This window comes from Stylophora pistillata, chromosome 1 (assembly GCF_964205215.1).
Source record: "Stylophora pistillata chromosome 1, jaStyPist1.2, whole genome shotgun sequence".
Lineage (NCBI taxonomy): Eukaryota > Metazoa > Cnidaria > Anthozoa > Scleractinia > Pocilloporidae > Stylophora > Stylophora pistillata.
Genome location: NC_142519.1, coordinates 58,346,439 through 58,362,530, shown reverse-complemented (window position 1 = coordinate 58,362,530; position 16,092 = coordinate 58,346,439). Strand labels below are relative to the sequence as shown.

Sequence of the window (16,092 nt, the reverse complement as noted above, 5' to 3'; positions counted from 1 at the left end):
CATTGAACGATTCATCCCCAACATCTGTTCTCAAACCACCTACCACAAAATTTCCTTTGTTTTTTTTTCCTTTGTGCAGAATACCACCGAAGTTAAAGTGATATTCGCCTCGAAAAACAACAGTGATGTGAACAATAATCGTTTGTCAAAACACGACAAGACCAAAATATTGGATGGAAAATATAACTTGATTTCTTTAGCGAAGGAACCTCCGCCGTTGCCATCAACAACAGCCATACAACCATCGGCAACAACGATGTCGACAAATGAATCGGTGGCTCCCACGATAAAACAATCGGTGGCTCCCACGACTCCAAGGCTCCTCCAAAATACGCAAGTGTCATGTCTCCCGATGGCTCATTCAAACTCGAATGGACCTACAGCAACAGCACACTGATGTTCAAGATGACCTGTAAAACAACCGGTTGGTGTGCTGTTGGATTTACCACAACAGCTGATGGAAGAAGCATGAAAAACTACGATATAGCTGTAGCTGGGTCTGCCTCCAACGCCGGATATATCTGGGTTGGTATAAAGGAAGCCTGGATAAATGAACAAGTTGATTGACTGACTGAGTGATAGGCTGATTGGTTGGTTAATTGACTGACCAGCTTGGCGAACTGGGCAACCTACCGATGGACCGACCGCCGAACGACTGGCTGGCTGACTGATTCATTGACAAATTCACTGACACACTGACGTCTGACTGACTAACTGACAGACTGCATGGCTGACTAGCTGACTGATTGACTGACTGGCTGGCTAACTGACAGACTGATTGACAGACTGACAGACTGGCCGACTGACTGGCTGACTGACTAACTTATTAAATAACTAATTGACTAAATGACTGACTGACTGACTGACTGACTGACTGATTAGCTTATTGGATAGCTAATTGACTAAATGACTGTCTGACTGAATGACTAACTGAGTTGCCGAATCACTGAATAGCTGACTAACTGACCTACTGACTACTGACTGATAGATTGACTCAGTGAATTACTCATTCCTTGACTGACTCACAAACGTATTGCAAATGAAAGAGAGACAAACAAATGAGTGAAAATAATATAGATGAACTTTTATTTTAGAGTAAATACTAGGTAGGGCCCGCTAACCTTTAACAAACTCTATAAATATGCAATTTAAATTAATAGCATTGGCCTTCATTTGCTAACAGGATTACTGGAGCACGTCCTTATCAAAACCAAGCAGAGACCCAAAGCAAAGCTTCCTCCTCACAAAGGTGAGTGAAAAGGACGGTACAACTATGGTGGAGTTCTCCAGGGATGCTGTAACAGGAGACACTGCCAATGATGTGCAGTTCCAGGTAAGATTTTTGGCCAGAGACCGTAGGCTCTAAAATCAATCACAAAATTTGGCTTAATTCGAGGAAAGAAAGCTGGTCACTGATGGCTTCGGGTCTCGAAGCCGTGCCAAAATTTCAAGAAATAAATCTGTGTGAGAAATTGAAAACTGTGTACTATGAATAGAGGAGCTTTTCATAACATATAACAAGCAAGTATGGTTAGTTATCAGTTTTCTTTAAATGTAGAGAGTAAGTAATAGGCTTTCAATTTGTTTCTCATCCGTCCAATCATACATCTATTAATTCTTCATACACTCATTTATCCTTTTTCTATGCACTTGTTCTCTCGTTCCTTTGTTCCTTCGTTCATCAAGTCTTTTTTTGCTATCATTATCAGGATGATACCGAAGTAACAATTGTGTGGGCTTTCCGTGGAACTGATGCAAACGTCGACCTGTCAAAACACACAGTAACCGGGATACTAAGTGGCAAACATAACATGTGAAAGGAAGCAATGGAAGCGAAGACTGGAACTACACCGAACACCGGTCGTATGGTTTTCCCGTCTACTGCTATTTTCCTAGCCGGCATGAGTGCCTATTTTCTTGCATTTTAACCTCCTTGATAATCATAGCAACATAAAAATATTATTACAATAGTAATCTTGAAACAATGGAGTAATATTAAATCAAGTTTTGGTGGTAAACCTGCTTTGCAATCTAGTCACTGCCTTTTTTTACGCATGCTGGTTTCGAGATTTTTCCAACTTGCTTTTCGATAGCTTACCTATTTTGATTTGACGACGTGATTACTTTGGTTTTTATTTTGCGACACCTGGCACTCTCGTTCGCGTTAGCTTAGTAGGAAAAGTTAGAAGTTGCTCCAAAGCAGAAACAAGAACAAGTTTATAAGTAAAACCTAAATACTCTTGAATAATAAGTTTCAAAACAGCATAATTATCTTCTAGGTAAAAAGTTGTAACTAGTCAGAGGTGATAGGGAAATGCAAACCGCGTTACCCGGAAGTAAAAACCTTTCTTTAGGGCTTGAAAGTCACTGAAATTAACGAAAAGTAGCTGAACAGAAGAGGGTAATGACTGGGGACGTCATAGTTTTGTTCACACCAAGTGATATCCTCTTGGTAAGGCGAGGTCGCATGGAAGGGATTGATGTGATTCCCTCCAACATAACTGTTACTACATTACTCGCTGTAAGTGTTTAATACCTATAAATAAATGTAATATATACTCAAACAAAGGATAGCATCGAAGGCACGCTCTGATTAGCAACTCAAACTTCGAATTCCCTTTGGTATTCACTTCCGAGCAACGCGCGCGGGATTTTTTGCCAAAAAATATTGTAATGGTTGCAGGAATAAATAAATTAAAATCATCTTTTTGTGCTCTATTATCTGACTGTTTTCGCGGCTCGGTAAATATCCACCACTAACCACCTCCTTTTCGGTGAGAAGTTGTTAAACGTAAAGCAATATACGGTTGTCAAAGATAATGCCTTTTCTTAAGGACATCATGTTACGGTGATTCACAATCTTAGAGGAAAGGTGTCGTGTTTCTAAGGCTGCTTAAGAGCTTTCCAAACTTCACTTGTATTGACCTTTCACATCACGTCACGACGGCCATTGAAGGCCTAAAAGACATCCCAGCCAAAAAGTTTTTTAATTTACGCCTATAAACTCAAATCCAAAAACAATTCATACTACGCCTTCAAATTGGAAAAAGATTTATGTAGTCACACCAGTGTTACTTATTCTTTTATCATGAGATTAGAGAGACTTAGCGGACGCACTCAACATAGGACGGGACTGAAGGGCGAAAAGTGTCGAGAGAACACAGAAAGGTTGAAAACATGTGAAACCAGACAAATACTGTAACTTCTGCCATAACACTAATACACGGACAAGGAAGAAGGAAATCGAGTACAAATTTCATACGCTGTATGGAGACCGCTAAGAATAATTGAAGGATGAAAGAAAGTTGTTATCTATTCAAAAAAAAGCTTTGTGATACTTTGTGATCTCTAGTATTTTATTTATCATTAAAAAAGACACATTCTAACTAAGAACATTGTACAAATTTTTTTTCTTCATTTACCTGAATTTGTTCATTCGAAAACTTGAAGTTGTTTACAAAACTTGTAAAATTGAAAACGCGAAATGAAAGCCTACTTAATGAGGTTTCTATTAACAAACCGTACTAGATTGTTAATCAATATGACGATGTTTTGCCTTCGGCAGAACCTCTGCTAATATTTAGATACGTAACATTTTATTTGTTTCTAACTTCATATTTACCTAAGAAATTAGGTTCCGAAACGTAGAAGGCAAAGTATGAGTGACTCAAAGAAAATGTGATCTCTTCCTACTTGTAGAGAGCTTTTGATTTTTAACTCTAAATTTAAGTTTCACTCATTCCGAAGTGATATTTCTCTTTTACACACTATAATAATGTAACTAGTTTCAGCAATTATAGCTAGTAAAAAGCAAGATGTTTTCGGAGTTTTCTAAGTGTTACATGTTACGCTGGCATCCTCAGAATGGTTACAGTTTTCGATTCCCCAGCCATTATGTGCACAGTTCAATAGAGAAGCTTCTCCTCCTCGACAATTTACGTTATCCATCCAGATGGGATCAGGTCCCTGACCGTATCGCGCGTTATGAGAAGCTGATGATGCGCTGGGAAACCCAAGCTGACGGCAAACCACATTAGCATCATTCATATCCCAACCATCATCACAGACCGTGCCCCACTGCCCATTGTGATAGACCTCCACGCGGCCATAGCTAGCGCCACCATTCACCAAACGGACTGGCAAGGAACACTCCACACTGGCGTCCCTACTGTGTGTACAATCATGGTTTCCCCATCCACGATGTCTACAGTCATATACATGAGACTCACTGCCTGAGCATGCCAGGTCGTCCATCCAAATCGGACCAGTACCTTGGCCGTGGGTGGCGACACTGTAAGCTCGATTAGCTCGTGTGTAGCCAAGCTGCCTGCATACTACGTTAGCATCGTTGATATCCCACGCATCGTTACAAATCGTACCCCACTGGCCATCATAGTAAACCTCAACCCTTCCAATGGCTTTGTTTCCACTGATACGTATGGATCCAGCCGTAAGAACTGATAACAGAAGTGAGAGAATAAGTAGCAGGTTGATAAATAACTTGAGGTAACTGACGTTGTTCTTTCAGCTGTTATTAAAGCATCTGCATGTACTAACATAACATATGAAACTGCAATACAATAGAGTCGTATTTTTGCAAGATAGAGTAAGATGTAGGGAAATTAAGCTCTACCGCCTGAAGCCACCTTACGTTATAAAAAAAATCAAATGACTCTGAACAGTAACTAGAGCGACTAACTCTTCTGCCAAACTTTGCAGAAAAAAAATTCCTATAGAAATAGTGTTCACAGAACTTGTCTATCGAGTTTCGAGCACATAAGGCTGAAAACTAAGGGTGTTTCTAGGAGGAAATCGTCTCGCTCCGACTAGTTTTTGAATTATCAAAACGTCTTGAGCCACCTTTTGATAGCTTTACCTCGATATACTGCTTCAAAACCGTCGTACGTATTTGAGCCATCAGACGAAAACTTTACGTAGAGATTATTAGAAGAACTTATAATAGGTGGCGGGAGAGAAGATCCACTCATTTTTCTTATCAGAGGCGAAGACACCGACCCGCCATCGTACACGGACACGAAATCAGCAGACGATTCAGTACGAAAACTGGAGAAGACAAGTTCTATAACTGCATTGGAGGAAGAATTCCATCTGCAATCCATATTATTGTTATATTGCGAGCCAGCTTGAGTTATTCTGATGTAACCAGACGTACTGTTTGAGGTGGACAACACGCAAGAGCTTGTTGCTGTCAGGCGTGGAGCTGTCGGAAATAGAGAAACGTAAGTAGGATAGAGCTAAACGAGGCAGAAAAAAGTCCTATCATGGACCATATACGGCCCCGTGAGAGCTATTACTGAAAACCATCATGATAAAAATCCCTGTGCGCGCGGGATATGAGGGCCGTACTATGGTATCAGGGAGCATACCTAAAGGCCAACAGAGCAAGTCACAAGAAGCAGTAGAAGCGATCTACGACTGGTCCAAGGAAAATTTGTGCCAGCTTAATGGCGAGAAATCTAAAGAATTCGTTATATCCTTCAGTCGTGATCCCCTGCAACTCCCTTGGGTCTGCATAGACGGATCTCCTATCCAAACCATACAGAGCACAAAGTTACTCGGTTTGACAATTAATGATACGTTAACGTGGAACGACCATATAGAAGAACTTGTTAAGAAAGCGTCTAAGAAACTGTATTTTCTTATTCAACTTAAGCGTGCGCATGTTCCTACTTCAGATCTTGTAACATATTTTTGCGCATGTATTAAGTCTTCACTAGACTACGCTTTTCCTGTTTTCCATTACAGTTTACCAAAGTATCTTCAAGTCGAGCTTGAAAGTGTGCAAAGGAGGGCCCTCTCATGCAATTTTCCAAGGGTGCACTACTCGGACGCCCTTCAGCTAGCAGGGCTCGAATCCATCAGGGCCCACCAGGAAAATTTAGCAGAACATCTGTTTAAGTCTATTGTTAATGATCCACGTAGTAAGATTACCAGCCTACTGCGTCCCTCAGTTTCTATTTCATATGAGCTGAGAAGGCAGAGGAGGTTTGTCACGCCTCTTGTAAAGACAAATAGATTTGGAAATTCATTCATTGTTAAGAGTGCGAGGGAAGCATTTCAGTGATTTTTAAGAGTAGTCGTCTTTGTAATTTTATTATAGTAGTAGTTATAGATCATTTCTTATTTCTTACTTGTAAAGAGACGCAATTCAGTTTTTTAACTGCAATGTTTTTCTTAATAAATACAGTTTACAGTTTACAGTAACAGCCGTAGGTGATGGCGCTAGAAGGGCCGGAAAAAGCTGCACAGTCCAGCGTAAGGCCTCGCAAGTGAGAAAGAGTAACAAAGGCAAAAGCAGTAGTCAAATAATAAAATGCCAATTTGCTCAGTTGGGCGGGGCCGGACAGGAAATATTTGACTCAATGTGATGACAAACGAGCCAAGCTCAGTGTTTCGCCCTCCCACTCAGGAGTATGGCATGAGAAAGAAAAATAAGGGCCGAGACTTCGAGACAGAGCATTCTCGTGTCTAGATGTAATACGTTACTATAAACCCAAACCATCATACCATGGAAATACAAAAACATGCAAAAGAAAAATTCAAAGTAAAACGTTAATGGCCGAGTGATTTATTCTGACCTTAGTTTGATGCTATACCAGCTCACTTTGAGATATTTTAGCAGATACTGATTCGGTCAACGTGAAAAGGATCATAAGATTGTCACAAGCCAGTTAGCCATGGTAAAACGAAAACTTACGTCTTAGAAAAATGGTAGTTTTAAGACTCTACGCCTTGAAGCGAGGAAGGAAGAGCCTTCTAATGCCGATACTCAGTTACCTTCACATTTAGCTTTTCCATCGCCTGCGTATCCTGGTAAACAGATGCATTCATACGAACCAGGAACATTCACACATTGGCTTTGAGCATGACATGAAGATGAACCCGAGCTGCACTCGTCAACGTCTGTTCAATAAAATATCTCAATTTATCGTCATGTGACATTACGCGCTACCAATTTGCAATACAAATTTACAACGCAAGACCAAAGGAATAAAATGGCCAAATGTTTCCTTGCAAACTTGAAAGGCTGAAAGCTAACCTAAAATATCTCTAATAAAAGCTAGATGAACATAATTACGCCTCTTACCTCATCTACTTACCAAACTACGAGGTCTACCTATTATTATTAGTATTACTTTTATTTCATTACAATTGACTAATTAACGTAGAAATAACATGAAATAACAACAACCAGTCTCACTACTCTACCACTTACACAACCTGAAAACCTGGCTGATTTCATATCTAATATTATAACTACAAAACATTATTGAAGGCTTTAGCTAAAAACAAGAGAGTATAAACGGTTTATAATCCCTTGCCATATATAATTCATTAACCTGTGCAATTTCTTCGGTTAAAGCGAAATCCAGCTGGACATTGGCAAGAGTAAGAACCAACATTGTTCACACAAGTGGCGTTAACTGGACAGCTGTAAGCAAAGTCCTTGCATTCATTGTAGTCTACGAGGTAAAATGTAAACAGAATATTTGAATTTTTAGCATCACTTCTAGAGTTAATTTTTAGTATCATTTGGCAAAGATTGCATTTGGTTTGCTAACGAAAGAACGTAAAGGGAACTGTGTTACTGTTCGGGGAAGGTCTCTATTTCTCAGTCACAAAGTCATTTTATCAGAATTCTATTTGAACACTATTAGCAAACAATGTTTAGCAACTATAGCATATTTTGAAAAATGATATTCCTGATTATAATCCATGGGGTATCTTTGTTAACGCGAAACAAACACGTTAATCTCCATTTGGCTCGAAAACATATTCTCATACTTGTTTTTGTTATACTCAGATGTAAATTTGAAATTAAACCGGGAAAAGCAAGGTTATGAGGTGAGAGGTACGAGCGCACCTTGGATTTATGTTCTCCATGTGAAAATATTTTTCAATTTTGTTTTCGCAAAAAGACAGCCAAAATTTTTATACAAAGAAAAAAACAAAATAAAACAAAACAAATTGGGCATTTGCAAGGCATTTGACTTCACTAATAAATTATTATAAACACCACTCATTTTGTTGGCCTCAATGCTGGAATTACATCACAGCTTCTAGATTTCAATTTTTTTTTCCTTAGAGAATGACCCCGGACAACCCTTGAGGAAAGCGACAGTAAAGCACCTTTTCCGGGCACAGCCGTCTACTATTCGAATAATGTTATTAAATCCCATGCGTTATAAAACCCAGGAGATTGTACGTGTTCCTCTCTTTTGTCGCAGAACTTTGCTCTATATAAAAAGAAATTCCCCAACATACGGTAGACCTACCTTTCTTACAAGTGAATTTATGACAGTCTGAGCAATTTACATCGTTCCATCTATACTTATGACTTTTTAGGAAACCAAGAGTATGGACGCAGTCCTCATCGTGAAAATTATTTGGCTGATGGCTCGCCCAGTAATGGAAATTAAACTGTGATCCATCACTCCACAAAAATGTTCCTTCAGTGTTCTGGTCAGAAAGGCCAAGCCACGAGTGATCACTACCATGTAGACTCTGTATGTACACATTTTCTTCCTGACTGTGAATGCTGGGAAGATTAGCCCCCAGAGTGGCGCATGTTACCTGGCTGCCACTCCAGGAATCACAGGAAGAAATTCTTCTGTAGCAGTGTCCCTTATAGTACGCCCATCCCGCCTGGCATATGTCTGTTGAAGAAAGTTAAACAAATTCATTTCAATCACATTTTCTCTTTAAGAAAATATTATAGCTTGTACATGCTTTTTGTTCTAGCATGATTTGCTTGCTTAGGTTAGGTGTTATTATCTTTTGCATGCCCTTTCGTTTGCTTGTTTGCTTGTTTATTTTATTTGGGGGGGGGTGCTAATTTGCTTGTTTGTTTTTCCTTGGCTTGCTTATTCGCTTGCTCGTGATGCCACTAACTTACACTCCAAGACACAGTTATTTACAATACCACTTACAAGACACTAACAAAATTAATTCGCATCATTTCTATCTCTTCCTTGTTCTTCATCGCCAGGCGGTGCTTATAAAATCCTACAAAGGAATAATAAAGGGGGGTGGAGGGAAAGAAAGCAAGTGTCCTAAGAAATGCGTCCGGAAAGGGACCACACCCCATGATTAAAATCAAGGACACTGTACCAGATTTTACCTGCTAGAACTGCATATGATACAGTTAGTGGATCAAAGCGATTGACAAATACTTCCTTGACACATATTCTAAAGCCAGAGGTGGTGATGAACTATTGAAAAAATTTAATTGATATAAATATAGTTTTAAGATCTACAGGTGTCACAAGAGAGACGGCAGAACTGCATACTTGAAAATTCAATATTTTATTATTTGATAAGTGTCAGCGCATCGAGTTATCCAAGTCTTTTGTTACAACATTTTTGGCTAATTTAGCAGTACGTGTAACTAAGTCAGTTGCGGCATTAAAATGGCACGAAATGGCATGCTATTTTCGTCAGATCGTTCTTCTCTGTAAGTTAAAAGTAACCATTTATTACTGCGTTCTTTGTTCAGTTGTATGTATTCCTTCTTACACAGTTTCAAATTACCTCTATCCAGCTCACTATACCATTGCATTCTGCAGCAGCATTTCCTCCAGAAGTAGAATGTTTGGCTGTCAAAAGCACGGTTGGTGACTTGCTGTAACTTCCAGTGAAGCTTACATTCTATGATCGTAAAATTCAAAATCTGGCAAGTGTATTTGGATTCAGGCCGTGTCAGTGAAACGTAAAACCTGGTAATCAAATGTTATTTAAGAAAAATCAATTTATCTACTTGTCGTCCTTTCCTTAGCTAACATAGAAAAATTGGAGGATAGAAACAGGGTTCTTCGTTATGTTAGTCATTTTTACCCTCGGTGAATGGAGAAAAGTGAATTAGTAGTTGTCAAGAGAAGCCCAACTTTTCTTTCCAGTGCTTGCTCCATTTCTTTTACCTGTCTCCACTGAGCGAGAGCCTAACGCGGGCTAACCTTCGCCTTGATATCCCCCTCCCCTTAATAACTTCAAATTACCTTGCATAAGGCAAAGTTATAATTCTTGACAGGCGAAAGGTTGCTTTGAAACCTGACATCATTGTGTTCTCTAAAGAGTGGTCTATGAAGGGAATCAAACGCAAGCCACTTCTGTAAGAGGGTACAAAAAAAAGGGTGAAAATTCATCAGTTTTCTTTACGCCAAATTGGGTATCTTGAACAAAAACCAAAAAAAATGAAAAGGGCGGTCAAAAAAAAGGAAACAATGAGAACTCAGCGTGAAAAGAATCAAATTGCCTGAAAAGCGAGTTTTATTTTAAAAAAAAGCAACATGCTGACCTTTTTGCAGAATTTGTCTTTCCCTGCCTGTTAATTCTGCTAAGGATAAGTATTTTTATAACATAACCAAAGTAAAGCGTGCGCTCTGATTGGTCAATTTAGCGTCCCCCATTTGCCCATGGGTGTACGCTGCTGACGTGAGCAAATGCAAAGACTATTTTTCCGCGCGCGCTTGTTTTTTCTGGTCACGTAAGATTTGTTAAATAAAAGGGAACTCTTTAGCTACAATGTATCAATGTTATGTTATTTAACAAATGGTAAAAACCAAAGCGTACACTATTGAGTTATGGATCCACTTGGGAGGTTTGCTAAGCACTCAAGAAGCTAGAGACTCTTACGCTTCTTTCGTGCTTAGCAACCTCCCGCGTGCATCCATAACTCAATAGTGTACGCTGTGGTGTTTACCATTTGTTAAATGGAAAATAGCTAACCCTTCATTACGTACAGACAAATGAGACTCGAGCAGCGTTTGATGTCGAAAGGTGAACGACGTGCGAGGCTGTTTATGGCTTGTAGGCGTACCTTCATCAAATTGCCACACTTGTCTGACCAAAATGCTAGATAGGTGGTTACAGTTTTCCCTTGCCATAAGTAAATAAGTCCAAAAAAGTGAGGAACATTTTTTTTTTAAGAATAATGCATCCTCAGAACCACTCACGTCACTGATCAACAGTGATCTGCTGAGTAAGGATCGATGAAATGAAGACTGAATTCTATACGTTAATCGAAATAAGGTAATATGGTCCTTCAATTTCAACTGTCATCTCAGAGTTTGGAGCAGAGTGGAGTATAGCCAACCAACTCATCGGTGAATGATTAATGTCGAAATTTTCACTGTGACAAAAATCTAATTTGCACAAAAGGTTGATGTATTCCGTGGATGTACGGCGTATTCCTTAATCAAAAGATTCAGATTTCATTTGGTCTGGGTTAGTAGTGGTCAAATTGCCTCGATAGAAAAGCGCTGACTTAGAGCAGTTTTCAAACCTTGTTCTATTCCAACAGTCAGAGTTGATGGCACCATATATCATCTAAAAAGTGTGTCATAGCTGAATTGGATTAAAAATCGAAAATCTTGTATAGTAATAGAACGGATAACGAAGCATGAAACTAAACTTTCGGGCGCAAATTGGAAGTACAAATAAAATTTACTTGGTTAGGGCTGCATCCTTCTTTTTCAAACTTAAATTTAATCATAACTCCACTCCACTGAATATCTCGTTCCATTGAAGGCAAATATCCCTGGTCTAGCAAGTGCAAAGAGTCTGCTAGCCAACGCCAATTTCGCGTGAGCTGATCAAATTCCGTAGGGCATTTCAGACGTTTTGATAAAGAAAAAGCTCGGTTCACAGTTGTGGAAACGAGTTTTTTGCAGGTATTTCCTCTTTTTCCATACAGAGCTTTATGCTCGAATTCTTCCCAATTGTGCCCTACCCATCAGACCCATGATCAGTCTCTTGGTCATATATATCTCAAATACATCTTTTTCAATTCAAAGCTTGAAAACTGAATTTTGAATATTTTAATAGAACTCGAGGTGGTGATATATCACGTGGAGACGTGATATTCTACCGATAAACCCGGTAGGAATTTGTTACTCTGATTGAGATTGGGGCATATCGAAAGAAATGAAAGGTGGAATCACAAGCATTCCACTGAGACGAACGTATTGGTCCTTCATTCTACAAAAATAAGTTGATTTACAAAATTAAATCAGCCATGGATTTATCATCCCTAATCATGGCCCCAAAAGATAAAAATTCTATTTGACAATTTTTTTAGCTCATTAATAAGCGGGAGTGGCATTTGTTTTCTAAGAGGGAAGAACATTGAAGGTGTCCCGGAAAACGTAGCGATCAAGAAAAGCAATTAAAGACCGCATTGGAATACATCGCAAAAGTAAAGAAATTGCACACAGAAAATTACCTTGCACGCTTGGCAAGCATACGCAGAGCCAACTCAAGGGAAGCACGCCTTTGTTCTTAAAAAACATGATCGCTCTCATAACTTGAAGTGAACATAACCATTTGTAAATGAACACTGCCACAGGTAGGAATGAAAGGTTGCTTTAAGGCTAAAATGCTTGAATGACAGCTTTCAAGCTTATTTGAGTGGAGGTCCTTTTCGGTTTGAGAAATTAAGGAGCACATAGAAATCGTTACAAGCTATAGGAAGCATCCTCGACGAGGCTATATTTCAAGTTTCTTTATATACATTTGAACAAAAATCATGTCCTTATTTGGTGCAGAACATACCATAAAAAAAAATTATAATCATATCATAATTAAAGTATCTGACCTTGAATTACATCAACGGATGGGATAGTCAGACTAGTTGGAGCACGTAAAATGAAAAACGCAAAATCAAAGCCAGTTTTTAGTCTCAAAGAATACAGATTTGTATTACCCCAAAGACATGCACTCTTTCAATCTAAATCTCTCGCCACTATCAAATAATAATCTTTTACTGAGGATAGCTCCACAAAAGCAGTTATTTTTAGAAAACACAAAGATAAAGTGAAATCGAAGAGAGGATCTCTTCTTGAACTGCTGACATTTATTAACAGGCAACCTTACAGCTGTGGTTATGAACAGTTGCTCAGTGACGGAAAACGAGCTCATAATGATGAATTTGTCCCCAATCGTTCACAAACTATTTTTCAATCTTAAGATGGAATTCAGAGTGCAAATTCTTGGATGAGACTCGTTTGAAAACTACTTAGGCAGTGGTGAAAATGAAACCTGAAAAAAATTAAGGCCTGTACAGGAGTTGAACCCATGACCTCTGCGATACCGGTGCAGTACTCTACAAACTGAGTTGACGAGCCAACTGGGAGCTGCGTATTTTTGTCAGTTTGCATTACCTAGAGATAAGATGTTTCTCGCGGAAATCGTGTACGTGTAGTCCGAGGGAAATAACTTTGATGCATCTCGCCATGGTACGTTTCCCCTCATCTAGCCAGCGCCGAAGACTCGTGTATTGATTAGTGTTGAGTAAAATCGCTCGATGACGAAATTTAAGATATGATAAATAATTTAGACGAAATTTAATGAAAAAGCCAGTTTTTAGTCTCAAAGAATACAGATTTGTATTACACAAAAGACATGCACTCTTACAATCTAAATCTCTCGCCACTATCAAATAATAATCTTTTACTGAGGATAGCTCCACAAAAGCAGTTATTTTTAGAAAACACAAAGATAAAGTGAAATCGAAGAGAAAATTACGGTCAAAAGACGCTACAAACCCTTCTGCACCTCCGAAGTACAACTCCACAATGTCCCTCAGAAATCACACGATGGTTTGTGGTCTGTGGATGTCCTGCGACGAATTTCGTATTTAGGACCATGGGAGGCCAAATTAAAAGACAAAGACATCGATGAACAGTAGCTGAAATCACAGCAAGAGAGAGAAAAATTAAGATCAATGCCAACCTCTCTGCTGTTGCAATTGATCTGGAAGACATAAATAGTAATGATGCTTGAGAAAAGCTGAGTAGAGGCTCCGATCTTAAATTCGATCCTTAAACAAAGTTCACTCATGCAAAGTTGTTCAAAGAATGTCCAAACGAAATGCTATATGGTCATGAAAGCGAATGTAACTATTTGCGAATTGGTGAGGGCTGCGTATTTTTATTACGAAGCTGATATCAAAAATACCGCGTTCAAAAGGTTAAGAAAGGGTCTCAAATCAAGAGAAATCTGGTAATGCCTCCTGTCAATGCATGGTTCGCAATAACACGAGATAATCACTTGATTATCTTGCTCTTGGCAGTAGATCATTTTCATGCGGTTTGTTACATGAAAAATATCTGGGACTCTTGCTTATCAAACAACCGGTTATTGCGCGGTGGCGTTTAGTGAAATAGCCGATGGCAAAAACATGGTCAATTATGACATAGCCGTGACAGGATATGCCTCTGGTGCAGGATACGTAGATGTAAGTCAATCAGCAATATTTTTTCATCGATAAATTTCGTTTCTTAGTTTTGTTTAACACATTGACAGTTTGCTTTCATTTTGCCAAACCATTTTGGCAGGCATCGAGATCACGCAAGAATGGTAAAATAATTCTTTCGAAATAAAGCCGAGCAAATCAAGATTATATATCAGACACCGAGTTTCAGGGTTTCTCAGACTTCTGCCGTGTTCTGAGCAATGTTGAAACAACATTCTTGTTTCATATCTCCCCAGGGGGTTGCGTTCAAAGGTGCTGAAAGTTTCCCACCTGGTCTTTATTTACAAGGCTTAGTGCATTCTTCAAAAAATCTTCATCTAATAAAATTGAAAGAAGAGAGAAACAAAACTGTAAAAGTGTGAAAACTGTACTTTTTGCTGTTAGGTTCGGCTGACCGGTTTTTCACTCATTAAGTCGCGTAAATATGGTTCTCTCGTAATTAATTACGAGAAGGGAATATAATAGAGTTTCTGTTTCTTTTGTTATTCTAATATTGCCAGCCGTGGAGCTCATATTCAAACACGAAGGCGTGCTGTAAAAGGAGCATTAGGTCCCACTGGACCATTTGTCAATCAATCGTCGTGTGATGTAGAACTCTTAGGGTCAAGTCAGCTTGAGCTACAGCTACTCCAAAGCAGTGAACAGCGGGCGCATTCCTCAAAATTGTTTTGTCTTCATCACAATACAATAATTTTTGAGATTTGTATTTCCTTTCTCCAATGGAAACTGTCTTTATTTGTGGCGGTAAATTTGAGATCGAAGTAGGTGGTTCGCACGTTACATCATGCCACCATGCTGGTGGAAGTAAACAATAGATATCTCACTAGCTCCTTTTGTTCGTCTACCAGCATTTAAATTTGACCCGCATACGTCAACGGTGAGTGACAAATGAGCCTAGGTCTTTCCAGCCGTGGAGCTCATATTTAACATTCTCTTAAGAACGCATAATTCCCTCGTAGTCAACTTGAGGTAGTCGTGCCAAAAGATATTTCAAGTAACAGGTTGAAAAAAAAAAACTATGGTGAGCAAATTAGTTTATTATGGTGAGCAAATTAGTGTGATAGTAACGGATTGTCGCCAAGTTATTTACCAAAAAAATTAACATTTTTTAGAGACAAAGAAAGCTGCGTCATTTGACCACAACCCAGTAAAAAATTGTCGTATGAGATGTATTTCCTTCCTGTCTTCCAAGGCAATGATAATAGATCCATAGATTCCATTCCAATAAAATGTCAGACTAAGAAAAAGCGAATAATCATTCTACATATATTTACCCTTCAGCCACCCTCGACTTGGTTGACCACAGTAATGTACAGAATGCTTGCGTGCCTCGACGTGTCACACACATATCCACAGTACATTTAACATGCATGATGCCAGAAACTTTCACACCCAAAATATAAGGAAAATATGAAAATCTTCAATGACAAAAAAGACAGGCGTTTATCAGGCATAGAAATACTAGATTAGTTTGGTCATCGCTGCCAAATGACACAATAAAATTGGAAAGTTTACGACGTTCCCGATCCAACAAACGTCATTGTGACGTACTCCCGTAGCTATTGTAAATACATCTGTGAGATCAATAATCATTACTTTCGTAACCTGAGAGTACTTGCCCGAAGATTTCATCTTCACGTAAGGCAAACAAAGGGTGTAACATGGCCTTCTTTGCTTTTTTAACACTTGCTTTGACCTCACTTGCTTTTAGTGAGATCAGCGCAACCTCGAAAACCACCCTAGAATCTCCAGACGGCGCTTATAAGCTGCAATGGAGACATAACAACAGCCAATTGATTTTCACTCTTGCTTGCCAAACA

At 39.0% G+C, this 16,092-nt stretch overlaps 2 protein-coding genes across 2 annotated transcripts; one reads left to right on the top strand and one right to left on the bottom strand.

Moving 5' to 3' along the window:
* The first annotated feature begins 315 nt into the window (after positions 1-315).
* Positions 316-2,703, top strand: LOC148743347 (DBH-like monooxygenase protein 1). Its single transcript, XM_088726043.1, has 3 exons — positions 316-525; positions 1,184-1,333; positions 1,710-2,703. The coding sequence occupies exons 1-3, from the start codon at positions 343-345 to the stop codon at positions 1,815-1,817; spliced, it is 441 nt and encodes a 146-aa protein (XP_088582169.1). The 5' UTR covers positions 316-342; the 3' UTR covers positions 1,818-2,703.
* A 634-nt stretch (positions 2,704-3,337) lies between these two features.
* On the bottom strand, positions 3,338-11,339 carry LOC148743346 (uncharacterized). The gene is made up of 10 exons (XM_088750988.1): positions 11,303-11,339; positions 10,838-10,896; positions 10,017-10,127; positions 9,553-9,669; positions 9,143-9,233; positions 8,298-8,678; positions 7,362-7,484; positions 6,799-6,924; positions 4,877-5,221; positions 3,338-4,457 (listed from the first exon to the last, which is right to left on the bottom strand). The coding sequence occupies exons 1-10, from the start codon at positions 11,337-11,339 to the stop codon at positions 3,832-3,834; spliced, it is 2,016 nt and encodes a 671-aa protein (XP_088607114.1). The 3' UTR covers positions 3,338-3,831.
* Between the last annotated feature and the right edge of the window lie 4,753 nt (positions 11,340-16,092).